Source organism: Sander lucioperca, chromosome 15 (genome assembly GCF_008315115.2).
Source record: "Sander lucioperca isolate FBNREF2018 chromosome 15, SLUC_FBN_1.2, whole genome shotgun sequence".
Classification (NCBI taxonomy): domain Eukaryota; kingdom Metazoa; phylum Chordata; class Actinopteri; order Perciformes; family Percidae; genus Sander; species Sander lucioperca.
Window position 1 is genome coordinate 33273121 of NC_050187.1, and position 17743 is coordinate 33290863.

At 41.1% G+C, this 17743-nt stretch overlaps 1 protein-coding gene across 1 annotated transcript; it reads left to right on the forward strand.

The window, feature by feature from the left end:
* Positions 1–659: 659 nt before the first annotated feature.
* LOC116061652 (high affinity choline transporter 1-like) lies at positions 660–7419 on the forward strand. The gene is made up of 6 exons (XM_035992030.1): positions 660–933; positions 4910–5032; positions 5372–5527; positions 5743–5891; positions 6034–6177; positions 6904–7419. Exons 1-6 carry the CDS (start codon positions 750–752, stop codon positions 7417–7419), a joined length of 1272 nt encoding a protein of 423 aa, XP_035847923.1. The 5' UTR covers positions 660–749.
* The last annotated feature ends 10324 nt before the right edge of the window (positions 7420–17743 follow it).

Here is a 17743-nt window from a genome sequence, read left to right on the forward strand (position 1 = left end):
TGAAAGTTTCTCCTTTCTTTGCTCCTTCCGTCTTCCCTTCACTTGCTGCCTCTTCTTAATCTCCCACCTCTAACTGGGCTGTCCAAGTGTGAACGGAAAAGTTAAGAGTAGTGGAAGGTCAACTCTGTTTTCAAAAATGATTCTTGGATGATAGTCGTTTCATTTCCAGACACAACAATGTGATGTCATGTGATCCCATACAGCATCTGATCTTTTAACGGAGTAACTTTTGGAGCAGTAGACTCTCAAGGACCAACTGACAGTTTTCCTACTGTATAGAAGTATTTCTACATAGTTGTCAAGGTCGGTAGCGATGAACCTGTTGGTTAAATATGACAGCAAGAGGACCCGGAATTCTTCCCTGCAGCATCATGTGGATAGAGTTTGTAAGTCACCTGGGCTACTGCAGCCGAGCATCACTGCCTTTGTGCCTCTTGTGAGCGCCTGTGTTAACGTGCGCTTGTTGCCCCGTGTGCGCTGATGACGTTTAAACACTTACTTGTTCAACTGCTTGCTAACACAAATATTTAATCATGGCGTTGCACTGCCAAGTAATACACCTGCAAAACCTGTAACCATCTATTTTACCGGAGGGCTTTGATGAATATATACATTCAAGAAACTTTCTGTTTTTCTCTGCTATGTTGCTCCTGTTTTCCTTAAAACTTAATCAGTCAGTCAGTCAGTCAGTCAGTCAGTCAGTCAGTCAGTCGGACATCAGCTAGTGAAGAAGCCAGTCAGCATCCATCATGGCTGTTAACATCCCAGGAGTGATAGCGATGGTGTTTTTCTACCTGCTGGTCCTTGGGACCGGCATCTGGGCTTCTTTCAAGTCCAAAAGGGAACAGAAGAAAAGTGCAGCCACTGGAACGGAGATGGCCCTGCTGGGAAACCGGAGCATTGGCTTGGTGGTGGGGATCTTCACAATGACAGGTGAGAGGAACACAGCTGGGATAGAAACTGTGAATTAGAAGGTTGTGATTATTAAGGAAAAATATTTATAAGAATATAAAATATCTTGAAAGTTCTTTACATGGTAGGGGTTATATCTTCTGGCTGCAAAATTATAGAAACAGTTTCCATTAAAGTTGCAATATGTAATATATGTGCTATGTTAAATCCAAAAATGACTACAATATGTCATCAGATATTAAGGAAACATGCTAAATTACTATCTTTTCTGACAACAAGGCTAGAACCAGTATTTGGCGGATTATCTGTTTGTGTTTTGGCGTGTGTGTTGGTCAGTGTTGGGGAAGTTACTTTTAAAAAGTAGTGTTTGCTCGTTACTCATTACTTCTTAAAAAAGTAATCCGTTATTTTACTTAGTTACCCCCTATGGAAAGTAACTTTTTACTTTATTCGTTACTTTTACGTTACTTTTAAAAGCAGGGGTCTCTGGCAGAGACTGAAGTTAATTATACAAAAACTATCTTTGACCATAAAGCCGATCTCTGGTTTATCAGTGAAGTGTCTGAACTCCACTGCAGACTGGATTCTCTCCTCACAGAGTGACGGCTGATTCATTATGAACGAGTCCAGCGCAGGTTGAATGCACATCAGCAGGTCATCACAGTACACGGTGTTAGTGTATACTATGTAATGTCTGTATCGACTTGTACCGGTCGCGCAGCCACGATGGTCCATGCATTGTCGTAGACACATGCAGCCTCTTTTCTGGAAATCCTTTCGTGTCCATGCAACCGACACAAGTCCACAGCGGTCCGCTAGGTGTATGTATGAGACCATCTCCACCGCATCTATCTGTGAGGTTGTCAGCTTTGTGTCTGCCTGGCTCAGAGCGCCGTCCAGCAAAAAGCCACGAAGTTTAAAAAGCTCTCAAAAGTTAGCTTTGGCTGCTTCTCGCTTGCCATGATTACTCTGCTACCAGCCTCTGTCACGTCCCATATGGAGAAGACAGTGTCGCTGTCAAATCTGTCCCTGGGAAAAGTAACGTGGCGCCGAATTGAAAAGGAACTACGTTTCGTTACCAAATTTTTAGTTTTAGCACGTTACACTACTTTTTACCTGAAACAGTAGTTACGTTACTGTAACGCGTTACTTTGGTTACACCCAACACTGGTGTTGGTATCAACTGCCCATTTGACAGGGTCGCCAGATATACCTGTAAAAACCATAGACTGTATATAAGAATGGACCAACAGATCCCGTTGCTCTGGACGGAGACCAGTGAAGGCCATTAGAAGCACTTTTCCGGTGAGCGCCGAGCGTTACTGAGCAGCCTCCAACTGAGAGAGACGACATAAATGTGATGTGAGCAACCCGTCTGAAAGTTATAAGTCTTCTGGTAGCTGTGACAAGAGAAATCTCAATCATTCCCAATCTAGCAGAGACGGAAAGCGTAGGTATATGTAAGGAGATAACATAGGCACAGGCTAATTATTGATCACTAAAATGATAGTTAACATTAGTAATTAAACTTAAACAGCTAATGGTGTTCTCAATGGTTACTCGCAAAAACAATTGAGAACAACCGTCTTGTGTACTGGGGTAAACTTCTCCACTGCCACTCATGTGGCAGTGCACTCGACCCCAGTGGTTCCTCCCACAGGAGGTGGGCCCATAGGATGGAGAGAAGGGTGCCTTTTAGCTTTTTCTGGCTGTGCTCGGCCGGACTTTGTGGCAAGCCCGGCCACCAGGTGCTCGCTGACGAGCCCTCCATCTGTGCCTGGCTCCAGATGGGGGCCCTGGGCTTCCTCCGTGCTTGGTCACTCTTCCTCTTCCTTGTTGACTCAAAGGTTTTTTTTCAAGGAAGTCAATTAAACTAAAGTAATATTAGTTAAACTTTGACTGCTGCAAACACATTCCATTATGCCACATCGTTTTTCTGCAGCAGCCAAGGCTTGCTTTAAACTCTCTGCCGATTTCAGAGGCTTTCACTTGAATGACGTCTGGAGTGATGGGCACTCCCTCAATTCATTTTTTAATCACATATTCACAAACGCTCCAGTCAATGTTATGCAAGCGGCTGGTTTGGGGGCCACGGTATGCTTTTCTTTGATTGTTTTGCTGTTTTTTTGGGCTCGCCATCTCTGGCATTACATTCTGTGACACCATATTTCTTTGCTGTTGGCAGTTGTTTGATGACTGCTGCATTTATCACCATCATCTTAAAGTTAATTATCACAACTTCTTATTTCTTTGCTAACTTTTGCCTAATTTTGCTAATTTTGTATATGCCCTACCCTTACCAAAAAACACAATGTATAGACTAATACAAAAGTAATCCCTCTCAATCATTACTTATGACAAGTAGGAATGTGTGGCGATGTCTGTAACTGCAGGATTCTCTCTTTTCTTGTTATTTTGCTGTGTGAGGGACTTTTTGGGCCCCACAGCCAATAACAGTGTGCAAGGTGTGCGGACCATTTTTATTCTCAAGAACCCCTGCTTTGTCACGCCCCTTAAAGTCTGATACCGCTGCAGTATAACCGACACACACACAGACAGCATGAAGCTCTGCATTCACACAAAATACGGCAATGCGGCATCTTCCTGCGGAGTTGCAGGGGGGGGGATGGATTGGTTGTCTAGATGACAATGTATGTTTATTTTAAAACAACCACAAGTAGATTAAGTGTTCATAAACCGCATCTGGCCAAGAAAAGGTCTACGTGCCACAAAGTAACAGACTATGCAAAATCTTTCTATTCCGACAGTATGTGACAAATTCTAAAGAGTTACAGACTATTTGTTTCTTTATAATAGGCATACATAAATCAGAATCATACTAGGCTAAATATAGGCTACCATCTGGGCCTGCACGTAGGCGGGAAAAAGACGCAGAGATGTAAGACACAGTGTCTCTACCTTAATGATTTCGGTACACCAAACGTAGATTTGCGCTCTGGAGTTCAGCTGATAAACTCTACCATGAGACCCTGAATATCCAGATCATCCAAAATGTCTTTGTGGACGTGAAGCAGTGCCATGTGTGAAAGTTTACTCTGAGTGATAGTGCTACGGAGCCAGCTTTTCAGGCAGCGAAGAGCTGAGAAAGACCTTTCGGAGCCAGCCGTAGACACTGGTAAACAGAGGCAGAAGTGGATCAGCTGTTCCACCTCAGTGAAAATCCCTCTTGTTTGTGGATGTAGAGCTGATACAATAATTACTAAAATTATCCCTCTCTTCATCCCACACCCCAAACATGACATACAAAATGTTGTGGAACAGAAACAACAACCAGAGATATTTATAAGCTATCATTTTATTTCATCGCAGTTTGCCAACAGGGGGTCCTGCAGCACCAACAGGGGGTCAGCACCTGCAGCACCCCTAGTTCCCGCGCCTCTGAAGTTAGGCTACATTTATACCTTTTGTGTCAATATCTTGTTCCAATACCTTTATTATGTTCACTTGATATTTGCCTTGTGCATATTCTTCAATTATAAGTGTTCAATTAACACCGCAAACCAGGTTCCAGCTGACTTGGATACTTAAACACATTTACACACAACGCACACGAGTCGAGGGGAACAGGACAGTAAATAATCAGACCTCAAAACCAACAACAATCTCTCTAAAAACAGGTTTGGCAAATTAAAACCTTCAAGGGGGTAGGAATTATTGTAGAGCTTCAGGGCTCAATAAATATCCGGATAAGGAAGATATTTACAAAACCACAAAATATTTAAATGTATGCAATAAACTCTCTTCCTCTGTATTACATCAGACAGAGCTCTTTGAATGTATGAAATCAAACCTGAAATAAGTTGTGTTTTCTATTAGTCACAATTTTCTCGGAATCATTAATTTAGACGACAGCAACTGATGACATGGTAGGAATTATGAATGAAGTATTGAATTATTGAATTATTGAATTATATGGTCTAAATAGTCCAAATAGCTGCGGTTTGTCTACTAAATGCTGTGTTAATCCATCCTACAGCTACGTTTGTTGGAGGAAGCTTCAGTGTTGGCACAGCTGAGATGGTGTATACACTCTATTTTGGCCTAACCTGGGTAGTTCTGACGTTAATGGCGTTCAGCTCATCTTTTATTATTGATCAGAGTTTAAAATGACTTTGTTAATTTGACAGAATACTGTATGTATGGACTGAAACAAGGGGAGTGTTTTATCAGTTTAAGGGAAGTCGTTTGTGGCAAAATGTTAGTGCTGCACAACCTGACACACACAAGTTATACCATGTACAGTATTTTGATGTTACCTTAATAAACTTGAGTGATTTCTGCTTTTTATTAATATGCTGTAAATTATTAAATACAGCTTGTTGCTGTATGTGATCTTACACATGTGACCCTTACATGTTTTTATTGGTTTGGTTTTTCCCCCTGAACGGATTCATATTTTTTCGTATTGTAATGTCCTCTGTCCTCTTTTTAAATCAAGGTTGCTTGGTGTTTGCTAAACCAATGAGGGAAAGAAAGTATGTGACGATGCTGGACCCTTTCCATGCCAAGTATGGAAAAGTACTAACAGCTGGAATCTGCTTGGTTTCACTTTTAATGGATGTGCTCTGTGTGCCCTTAACACTCATTTGTTTAGGTATGTTATACACTCACTCTCATTATGTTTTACTAAATATGTAACTTTGTTTACAATTCCTTTATTTGTTAAGGAATCCCTTTATGTTTAAATAAGTGAAATAACTGTATACATGGATATAAATTCTGACCTATGATTAATTCACTGATATATAAATGGGTAATATTCACACAAAGACTGGTTATAAAATGTCACTGATACAATATGTCTGACAGGAGGAACCATGAGTGTGGTCTTGGATTTGTCCTTCACTGCGTGCGTTTGGATCTCTGCTGCTGTCGCCATTACCTACACACTGCTGGGAGGTCTCTACTTTGTGGCCTACACAGATATTATACAGCTTGTGCTCATATTCTTCAGCTTGGTGAGTTTAGTTTACATTTAGTTTTCATAGTGTTAGCTTTTTGTTTTAAGAAAACACTCTTACACAAGGAATAAAACACTCCAAAGGACGTACATAAAAGTTGCGTGTGTTTAAATCTTTCCATTTCTATTTGTCTCTGCAGTGGATCTGTGTTCCCTTTGTTTTGATGAGCTCTTACTCCTTGGACATTAGCCAGACACTGATGAACAACACCTTACACGCTCCCTGGATTGGTGCACCAGGGCTGGAAAAGACCTGGATAATGATTGATGACATCTTATTATTCGTAAGAAATCAGTACGGTTGATAGTAAATGAAATGCAATTTGCTCCAGTAATAGTAAAATACAGGTGACAATTCAAAGTATCAAAATATAATGTAGCCTAATATAAGGCAGTACACTGAACATTTGTTCTCCACAGCCCACAGACCGCTAGACTGCTTATCGGCCCAACGACTAGTGTTAATTCACAGGTTTTCCTGGCTTTGGGGGGTACACATTAAGGGGGGGGGGTAATGGGGTACTTCCCCAGGACATTTTGAGGGTCAAACACTAAATTTCCTGCATTTATGGTGGAGAAATCTTTATTTATGTGAAGGAAAACACAGGTGACAATTACTGTGACTTTCATGTTGTTTTAGATATAAGTAAAACATTATTTTCATTTGGCCTCGTTGGTTAAACCAATCATAAAAATGCCAAATGAAAATAATACGTTGTTTATAAATTAGGGGTGAAGGGAGGATATTGGTGTTAGTTGGGCAGGTGGAGCATTCGGGGTGGCATTGCCCGTGCCCCTGCCTAGAACAAGGCCTGGTTTTCACCTCCTGATCCACAACATGAAAAGAATGGAGTACAGGAAAGTATAAATGGAATAAATTGGCAATATGGAGAAACAAACTAGGAAGAGGAGTGAAAATATAAGAAAAGTATGAGAGAGTTATTTAAAGCAGGACAGTCTCAATTATCTGCTGTTTACCTGTTTTTCTTTCTCTCTACTTTCTTCTACAGGCATCAGACAGAGAGACTCAGTGGGTGATCCGTGCTTCTGTCTTGGCAGTGGGCTTAGTTTCTACATCACTGACCAACCTGGACAACAGCATCTTATTGTTCTGGTTAATCAGGGCTGAAGTGAACTACGATGTAATCTTCCCTCAACTCGTCTGCGTCCTCTTCTTCAACATCTCCAACGGTTACGGGGCTGTTATGGGCTTCCTGGTGGGAACTGTGTTAAGACTTCTCAGTGGAGACCCATCACTAGGGTTAACACCAGTCATTCACTTCCCAGGATGCACTCTTGAGGACGGTGTTTATGTCCAGTACTCTCCAGTTAAGACCATCTCCATGCTGTCTGCCGTTGCTGCCATCTTGTATTTCTCCTACCTTGCTTCTGTGCTCTTCAACAAAGGCCTGCTTCCTGAGAAGTGGGATGTGTTCAAAGTGAAAGTCCAGCACTCACCACAACCACTGACTCCAACAGATGGCGACACAGAACACAATGAGAATGAGAATTTAAAGGTGCTCTAAGCGATGTTGGGTGACGTTACTTCTTGTACTTCTTCTTGTACTTCTTCTTTCTTCCCTCCTCCTCATCCTGTTCCCTCCCTTCTGTGCTTCAGCGCACTAACCCCCCACCCCCCCCAAATCCTTCTTGTCCGTTATTGGCTGAACACTGGAACACGGTTTGTGTATGTTTGCATGGTCCAGGTTGGACCACTTTGTTTTTGTTGGCGTGTGTGGACCCTAGGCTGTCTACAGAGACCATGTTTTTTTACAGTGTGTTTAGGGGACTGGTAGCTCGCGGATAGTGAGGAGATGTTTGCTGTATGTGACAAAACATGTTGTAGCCTAAAAAATGTGTGACATCACTTGAAGATAAATAAAAATAAATAGAAACAACTACCAGACTGAGACAGTGGAGCCAATGATTAGCACAAGTTGTTAGGGTTATTGTGTGTAGTAGTATCAGGTGATAAGAATGTTCTCTTTTTAAAAATGACCAAATAAGATGCCAGCGAGGGGGGAAACAGTGCGGAAATGTAGCCTTACCCCGATCTATTGCTGCATCTAGGGGGCTACATCAACTACTACATTTCGGTTTTAAAACAAATATCTTTTGCTACATTTACGACTCGAGTCCACACTACTCCGGTGTTACAGAGCCCCTAACCAGAGACCGTTGGAAACACTGCTGCCCCTGTTTCGTTGTAGTCTGGAAACAAACTACAGGGACTACAGGTGGAAATTAGCACAAGTGCTACAACCTGCACTGTAAGTAACCCTCCTACTCAATTTCACTTTTTTTGGGGGGGGATTTACCATGTGCATGGGGAATGAATTGGTGAGAGGTTACTAGAATTTAAAGTTAGGATGTATCCACAGCAACTAAAACTTCGGGCATGCGACTCTGCTAAAGTGTAGCAAGGCCTGGTTAGCTTAAATATAGCTATACTGTGTTTGTTTGTTTGTTTTCACTGTGAGCATAAAACTCCCATGCACATATACTTAACCACTATAACCCTTATTTGCAAAAATAAAAAAAATAAAATCACATTTCAATCGCACACACTTAAATATCAGACCACAAAGATTGAATGCTATACTCAAAATGTATTTATATTTATTTCCAGAACCAGGTGAGTTAACCTTTCAAAATGTCCTCATAATCCAAATGAAATGACTGAACAATACCCCGGGGTTTTTTCTACTATGTCTCAGTTTTGTGGTACCACAACATTGGCGCGCTTGTTGGAGCTCAGTGGAAATCTTTCCAGAGAATATTGTCTGTACTCACGGTTCCTTGGTAACAGAAAGATTATAGTGACCATCTATCCGAACCCTTCTGTCCAGTGGTGAGATACACAATGAGGAAACCCGTCCTGAAACTCCGTCCGTCCCCAAACACAGACACCTCCGACCTGCAGCGCGAATCCTGAGCACATCTATTACAGCAACATGGGTGGCAGCATTCAGAAACTCGGTGGCAAAGTGGGTTTCTGAATATGTAGTAGCAGTTCGCGCATGGCTATGGCGTTAGCTCCACTTCAGTGAAATCTCCGTGGTCGATTTAACCTGCTCCAAGACAAAGCTCACTCTCCCGTTTTAACAGGGTTACACACTAACAAAAAAACAAGAAAAAAAAATCCCCCCGGCTCTTAACTTTGATGACCAGTAATGTAATCAATCGTACATAACTTACAACTAGCTCGTAGCTATCTCTACGTCTCTTTTCTCGTCACTTTCTTTTTCCGTCTCTCTTTTTTTTTAGTCCCGCCCCCTAAAAGAAATCCAGTAGGTTGCCAAACTGCGCTCTGGATGGCACTGATTGGATAATAAACAAAACTGACACCTGGCCACCCAATACAAAATAAAATGACAGAAGGTTCAAAGGTTACTCACAACAGAGGATATTGTCGGTACACGATCCGTTCTGCCTGCACGATCCGTTCTGCACATGCGCAAGATAATACTGTTTTACGTATCCATACGACCTGCACGATCTGTTCCACGCTAGCCTATGGCTAGCCTCCACCGGGAAGCTAACGTTAGTTTAGCTAACAGCTAATTCGGCTAACCGCTAGCTGACAGCTAGATTCAGTCTAAAATAACGTTAACTCAAACGTAATGGGAAAAGCAGGCTACAGCTAAATTAAGACTTCACAGTAATAACAATAAAGACAAGTATTGAGTGATTGTATTTTAAATGAGCACAAGTAAAGTAGAACTGACGTAACAGCTGTTATATATGTTAGGTGTTTGTTATATATGTCAACGTTTATTTTCAAGTTTTATTTTGAGGGTCTTTTAAAGTTATTACATGCTGTCTCAGCTAGCAGTTAGCCGAATTAGCTGTTAGCTAAACTAACGTTAGCTTGGCTGTCGACCGGAAGCGTGGAACAGATCGTGCAGTGTCGTAAATCCTCGTACAACTGCGCATGCGCGAACATTTTGCGCATGTGCAGAACGGATCGTGCAGGCAGAACGGATCGTGTACCGACAGATATTTCAACACCTCACAATTATATAACTCGATAACAAATATGAATTAATATTAAATATTAATAACAAAAAAGGTATTACACAACAGGAACAATTGAACTGGCCCATATTTCAGGATATACTGTATTTCTGGTAACAGGACACAAAATAAACAATATATAAATTTAGCAGGGTGCTACACACATAAAAATAAATGGACAGGGAATTGAACAAACTCAGAAATAAGATATAGGCTACCTGCTCTATTTATAAGTGTTTCTCCCTCCAGACAATTGCACTCAGTCTGTAATTAAATATGTATTTTAAGTTTAATTTTTGCTGTAAATCAAAATAAATAAATACCTGGTGGTCAATGCTGGCAAGCCTCCACAAATAAATCTATGTATACTACTGTTACAGTAATGTTCAAATCTCACCCTAATTCTTTAATCCTTGTTTAGGCAAGATGGAAGAAAGGAGGATACCAAGATAAGAAGATCAAGAAGATAAAGAAAGCTAAAGTAAATAGATGTTCACCCTACAGTATCACACGTTATCATCTGTACCTTACCACATCTTTCTCACCCATGTTATGGCTCTCATTCTGTGTTCAGTTTGACAAGGATCAACAGACCAGACAGCTCTCCCACAGCCAGCCTGAGAACCTGCTTTACGGTCTGAATAGCCTGGGTGAAGTTGAAGACTCGTGCATCAGATGGCTGAGAAAAGGATAGCCCAGAGCAAGAGGGAGCCCAGCAGAGGCAAGAAGGAGGCAGCAAAGGAGTTCACAAACCCACATACAGCTAATGGAGGTACCGAATGACAGGTCCATTTCAGAAAGCAGGTTTAGTGAAAACTCTGAGTTTGTTAATCCTGAGATGAGGGTAATTCTGGGTTTTCCGTTTCAGAAAGAGAGGTAACCTAACCTCGGACTCTGTGAACCTAACCTAGTCGGGAACAGGTTTTCTTCTTTCAGTCTCCTCCCTCTGACACAGCTCTCTTTCATTTCATCATTCATAATTGCAGTCTGTATCAGGCGCATTTTAGCGCAGTTTGTTATCGGCATGAATAAAAAAACAGGGTTGGTTTATTAACCATGTTAGGCAGATTATAAAACGTTTTTTTTCTCAAAACATGCAATGTCCTTTTGTCGACGATCCCGGTGATGTAGAAGCTGTATTACTTTGCAGGGAGTTAAACATACGTCAGGAGATGATATTGAGGCCCCGACGCATTTTAATTTCCAGATAAATACCTATTTGAGCGGTACCCTTTTTTTCTTCCCAGTCTATCAGTTATGTATCCTACATAACCTTATCATCCTCATATCACTAACGTAACCCATCGTGGACATGCTCTACATCCCAGCACATTATTTGTGTCACATTACATTTTTTTTGCAAACAACAGTTTTCTTTACAACATTGATGATGTGGAGCATATTAGTAAAGCTACTGTAGCAAAGCGCCGTCAGAAGAGTGCGACTCACTCTGAAAGGTTTTTTAAACGTTTGTGTAGTGTTCCCTGGACACAAACCAGTAAGAGCCATTAAAAAGGAGTTCCACAGGATTGCAGGTGAATGATGTAAACCCTTTGAAATATAAGATTATGAATTATAATTCTGTTAATGATGGTGCTGCAGCCTCAGAATGGGATTAGTAGGCCTAGGACTTTTATAGATTATAGGTTCAATACCATTTCACCAGTAATATTATACTTATGATTAAATATGATATACACTATATTGGAACTAACGCATTTACTCTAGCAGCAATTTTCTCCCACGCAAATTCTCTCTTTTAAAGCAGCCGCTGTGTTGCTTTTTTTAACTGAATACATGTTCAAACTCGCTGTATGTGCAGTATTTCTGCCCACCAGTTTGTTTGTGGTTGTTACCATGGTGAATCGTAGTATCATGGCTCCATTCATGCTGCCTGAAACTGAAAACTCAGAGTTTCCCATCTCAGGGTAAATCAACTCAGATATCAGGGTTACACTCAGAGTTTGTTAAACCTCCTTCCTGAAATGGGCCCCTGCATTGTTAACGGTTGCTTTACCTGGTCTGTGCTTGTAAATAAAAACGAACCGGACGTGGATTTGTAACATTGTTACACCTTTTTTTGTTGGTACAGCCTTACTTGAGTCTAAACACAGTGACTTGGGACTTGTTCAAGACGGTGAAGGTTAAGATTTGTGACTTGCACATGTGTGACTTAAGACCGTTACACACTGGGGGCGTGACGAATAAGCGACGCCAATATGCAAAATAATCGCCTGTGAATATTTCACATCAAAACTTTTTTTTCTGCAGTTTGACAACAAATAAATGCAGCAGCTCCTCAAAAGCACCAAAAGGTGTCCTGTCTGGTTTCCAGGCTGCTGAGTGGAGGGACGGGGGCTAGCTTCGGATACGTCCCAGGAAAAGCTGTAACACTAAGCTACTGTAAGCTATTTATTGAGTTTCCTCTAACTCTAATTGAGTATACAGTTAATACTCAATTGAATTCCCTCTGCAAAACAGCGTAGCATATGTCTCGGGCTTATTGTGAAAGGTAAAAACGGAAAGAATGTTTCTGGCATACGCTGCCATTGTAAAGGTTGAAAGGAGTAATAAAGTTTGCTGACGTACAGTCTGTAGTTGGGACAGCAGCCTCCGTGTTGTTGTTTGGTGATCCTCATAAGTAAACACTACTTGTGACAAAAACAACAGTTCGAAAAAATATATTGACATGCGAAATAATCGTCCCTGGTGTGCAATGGTCTTTAATCTGACCTGATATTTTTGATTAAGAGCTACTCTCTGGCGAAGCCACAAACCAGAAATGTAAGACTCAAACTATGATGTCATGAGAGACGAGCTGCTGCACGTCATCCACAAGCGACAGCAGTCGGCGGGGACGAGGCAGCCGGCAGCTCTGTAGGTGTGTCTCAAATCGCGCACTTCTGTACTTATACTAGCTATTTGAGTACACTCAATCTGTCACTTGTCGAAGTGTGGTAAATGCAGTGCACTACAAGTACCCGGATGGTGCACTCATAACGGTCAAAAAGTTGAGTGTGGATCGATGGACACTTTCCACCCTCAACGGTCGCCATCTTGGCGACGTAGCGGAAGGGGCGGAGCTAACAAAAGGTGAAAAACTTTCGATAATGGCGGCCGAATACGCGACAGCGAGACCCACGGAGTATTACAAATGTAAGTTGAACATTAGTCTTTTGCTATACTTGTATAACATATAAGCCACCTGTTTATGTATATTTGGTTAATTTTGGAGTCGGTGATGATTTTTGTACCGCGAATTATAACGTTAATTTGTACCGTAATTTGATGTGCTATCAAGCTAGTTTTCGCTAACCTTAGCAAGCTAACAGCGGCACAGTTTAACCAAAGAAGTTACGGGTACGTCTATAATCTTTGGTTTAACCACTGGCAAATAAGTTATAACCTAGCTAATGTTACATGTGTTGTGGTATACGGTTGTTTGTTGTGTTAAACTATCGTCCTCACTGTAGACGATTTTAGCGTTAGATGTGTGATCTTGTAGATATACATGAAGCTGCGAGCGTTAGTAGTAATGTTACAGTACGTTATTGTATGCTATGTTATAACGTATTAACAGTGCTGTTTGTGTCCTGACTTATATAATCGTTAGGGACACAGACGTGGCCGTCAATGCTGCCAACTTGAGGGAAGTCCTCCTCTGCTGGAAGGCGAACGACCTGGGGGAGGAGAGAGAGGATTTCCCTGCTGGTATTGTGGACAGCACGGTGCACAGTGGCCCGGGGCATAGCAAAGGCTCTGGCTAAACCACGATAAGAGGTACCGCTGGCGAGCCAAAAGAGGAAGACAAGGGTCCCCAGCCATGGTCACACGCCGTGCCGAGGATGTACCGTTAAAGGATCCCCCTGGAGAGTCTGAAGTCCACCATCATATCACTTTCCCCATCAAAGTACAGGGCCAGCAATGAATAGAACAATGGGATATATTTAAATGTCTATTGGGTTGCCTCTGCTTTCACTCTTGTATTGTCACTGTAATTAATAGCTATTGCAATAAACACCGTTATATAAACATATAATATGATTATTTTCTATGTATGTTCTTTGTCAGTTGGACACCATTTGAATTGCTCAGATTTTGCTAAAATAACTAAAAATGGCCATTTTGGGTTGTTTTTTACAATGAATTAAGAGCAAAAGTATGAATATCATCATACCGGCAAGTCTACGGTTGCATAAAACAGAGGGCAAAAACAAGCAACAATAACAACAATCACATTCATTTTGATGAACAAAGCAGAAATGTGTTTTTCACGAGTGACAACAGTGTTGGGAATGCTCTGTCTTGGGTACAATTCACAATTTCATAGAAGAAGAAGGAGGACTGAGATGTTGTGATGTCATTTCCTGTAAGTACATAAGGCAGTGTGCGATTTGAGACAACACTACCCCGTCAAATTTTACGCACTATGCAAGTAAGTACGTAGTGTACGAAGTGCACTTCCGTTAGTACACTAACGGAAGTGCGCGATTTGAGACACTATTGAGGCCTCAGGTGAAAAATTCATTTGCTTTCCACAGCCCCGGTTCTAGACTGCTTTGAATGGGTTGGCAGTAAGAGATGTTGGTTGGGCACTAACGACTAGTATTAATTTCTTGAATGAGCCTATGGGGGGGACACATTAAGTCCGTAGTTACTCCCACAGGAAATTTTGAGTGTCAAACACTTCATTTCCTGCATTTAAGGTGGAAACATCTTCATTTATGTGAGGTAAAATACAGGTGACAATTAAAAGTATCAAAATATAATGTAGCCTAATATAAGGCAGTACACAGAACATTTGTTCTCCACAGCCCACAGAGCGCTAGACTGCTTATCGGCCCAACGATTAGTGTTAATTCACAGGTTTTCCTAGCTTTGGGGGGTACACATTAAGTGTGTGTGTGGGGGGGGGGTAATGGGGTACTTTCCCAGGACATTTTGAGGGTCAAACACTAAATTTCCTGCATTTATGGTGGAGAAATCTTTATTTATGTGAAGTAAAACACAGGTGACAATTACTGTGACTTTCATGTTGTTTTAGATATAAGTAAAACATTATTTTCATTTGGCCTCGTTGGTTAAACCAATCATAAAAATGCCAAATGAAAATAATACGTTGTTTATAAATTAGGGGTGAAGGGAGGATATTGGTGTTAGTTATAAAAAGAATGGAGTACAGGAAAGTATAAATGGAATAAAGTGGCATGATGGAGAAACAAACTAGGAAGAGGAGTGAAAATATAAGAAAAGTAAGAGAGAGTTATTTAAAGCAGGACAGTCTCAATTATCTGCTGTTTACCTGTTTTTCTTTCTCTCTACTTTCTTCTACAGGCATCAGACAGAGAGACTCAGTGGGTGATCCGTGCTTCTGTCTTGGCAGTGGGCTTAGTTGGTACATCACTGACCAACCTGGACAACAGCATCTTATTGTTCTGGTTAATCAGGGCTGAAGTGAACTACAATATAATTTTCCCTCAACTCGTCTGCGTCCTCTTCTTCAACATCTCCAACGGTTACGGGGCTGTTATGGGCTTCCTGGTGGGAACTGTGTTAAGACTTCTCAGTGGAGACCCATCACTAGGGTTAACACCAGTCATTCACTTCCCAGGATGCACTCTTGAGGACGGTGTTTATGTCCAGTACTCTCCAGTTAAGACCATCTCCATGCTGTCTGCCGTTGCTGCCATCTTGTATTTCTCCTACCTTGCTTCTGTGCTCTTCAACAAAGGCCTGCTTCCTGAGAAGTGGGATGTGTTCAAAGTGAAAGTCCAGCACTCACCACAAGCACTGACTCCAACAGATGGCGACACAGAACACAATGAGAATGAGAATTTAAAGGTGCTCTAAGTGATGTTGGGTGACGTTACTTCTTGTACTTCTTCTTGTACTTCTTCTTTCTTCCGTCCTCCTCATCCTGTTCCCTCCCTTCTGTGCTTCAGCGCACCAACCCCCCACCCCCCCCCAAGTCCTTCTTGTCCGTTATTGGCTGAACACTGGAACACGGTTTGTGTATGTTTGCATGGTCCAGGTTGGACCACTTTGTTTTTGTTGGCGTGTGTGGACCCTAGGCTGTCTACAGAGACCACGTTTTTTTACAGTGTGTTTAGGGGACTGGTAGCTCGCGGATAGTGAGGAGATGTTTGCTGTATGTGACAAAACATGTTGTAGCCTAAAAAATGTGTGACATCACTTGAAGATAAATAAAAATAAATAGAAACAACTACCAGACTGAGACATTGGAGCCAATGATTAGCACAAGTTGTTAGCGTTATTGTGTGTATTAGTATCAGGTGATAAGAATGTTCTCTTTTTAAAAATGACCAAATAAGATGCCAGTGAGGGGGGAAACAGTGCGGAAATGTAGCCTTACCCTGATCTATTGCTGCATCTAGGGGGCTACATCAACTACTACATTTCGGTTTTAAAACAAATATCTTTTGCTACATTTACGACTCGAGTCCACACTACTCCGGTGTTACAGAGCCCCTAACCAGAAACAGTTGGAAACACTGCTGCCCCCATTTCGTTGTAGTCTGGAAACAAACTACAGGGACTACAGGTGGAAATTAGTGAAAATTATAAGTGCTACAACCTGGTAAAATGCATCTCTCCTGTCTAAGGTTAATGTATAATGTACATTGTCCCTGTTTTAAATAAATAAATGCAAAAAAAAAAAAAAACGGAGACCTTTGGAAACGACGATGCCGACGCCCGCATTCGCCTCCTGATTGGGTCTTGATTGTGTTTTAATGATTTGGTTGTGCATTTCTGTTGATTTAGTGTTTATGTTTATTTACATGTATTGGTGTTACCATGACCGTGACCTGGGTGGAGATTGATTTGATGGCCTCTGGGCAAGGAGTGTGTGTTCATTGTCAATTAAATATCTTAGAAATCTGAATCTCTGTTCCCTGAGTGAATCAACCCACTTCTGACTGCAACATCAATAAAACACACCTCAACTAGGACAGGAAGAGTTCAGAACACAGTCCCATGAGCCTTTGCACTGCTTCAGCGCAGAACAGTCAATAGGGGAGAGTGGGGTAAGATGAGCCAGTGGGTAAGTTGACCCATCCCCTATTTTTAGGCAACTATGCACATTTTGTGTCATGTGACCATACATTCTGAAGGACTCCATCATTTCTATTTTGCTGTGAAGAGGAGAAGCACATGGGACAAAAGGTAAGATTGAGAAGATAGTTACGCAGAAACTACCAGATGTGTTTCCAGGTAAGAAGTTACAAGATGAAATATATCATTTGTAAAGTATTACCTTGAAACAAAAGTGAAATGTTTGGAACATGAAGGGTGGATGAATTTCAGCATTATAATATGGTAATTATCAATTTTAAACTCCAAGAAGTCTTATCTAATTTGGAAGGTATTGCGCTGATAGTAGCCTATAATACTGTTAAAACATCAACATATATTACCGCATTATTACCATGTTATTACAATATTAATAGCACTATATTGCCATTACCCAGATATACATATGGTTATTATCAAACCCTTTCCTACTTATTACATTGGTAATTGCATGTTATTACATGTTACCTTCTTATCACCTTATTACCCCAGTATTACATCTTATTACTGTGATGTATTACCCAGTTATTACTTTGGTAATTACATGTTATTACCTATATATTATCTCTTTATTATGACATTGTTACCCCACTATTACCATCTTATTACCGTACCGTAATATGCAGTGCTACCAAGGTAAGTATTATTAAATGATTTTTTTAAAGAGGCAAGTTATTTTTTTTTATTATGCTTGCATTAAAACGTGAAAAATAGGATGGTCAATTTACCACCAGATGGCTC

What these genes read in the sequence shown, in the direction of transcription:
- LOC116061652 (XM_035992030.1), top strand. Translation starts at nt 750, where the DNA reads ATGGCTGTTAACATCCCAGGAGTGATAGCGATGGTGTTTTTCTACCTG. An exon ending in CTTAACACTCATTTGTTTAG is followed by an intron (nt 5,528 to 5,742) that starts GTATGTTATACA and finishes TATGTCTGACAG; the next exon opens with GAGGAACCATGAGTGTGGTC. An exon ending in TTGATGACATCTTATTATTC is followed by an intron (nt 6,178 to 6,903) that starts GTAAGAAATCAG and finishes TTTCTTCTACAG; the next exon opens with GCATCAGACAGAGAGACTCA.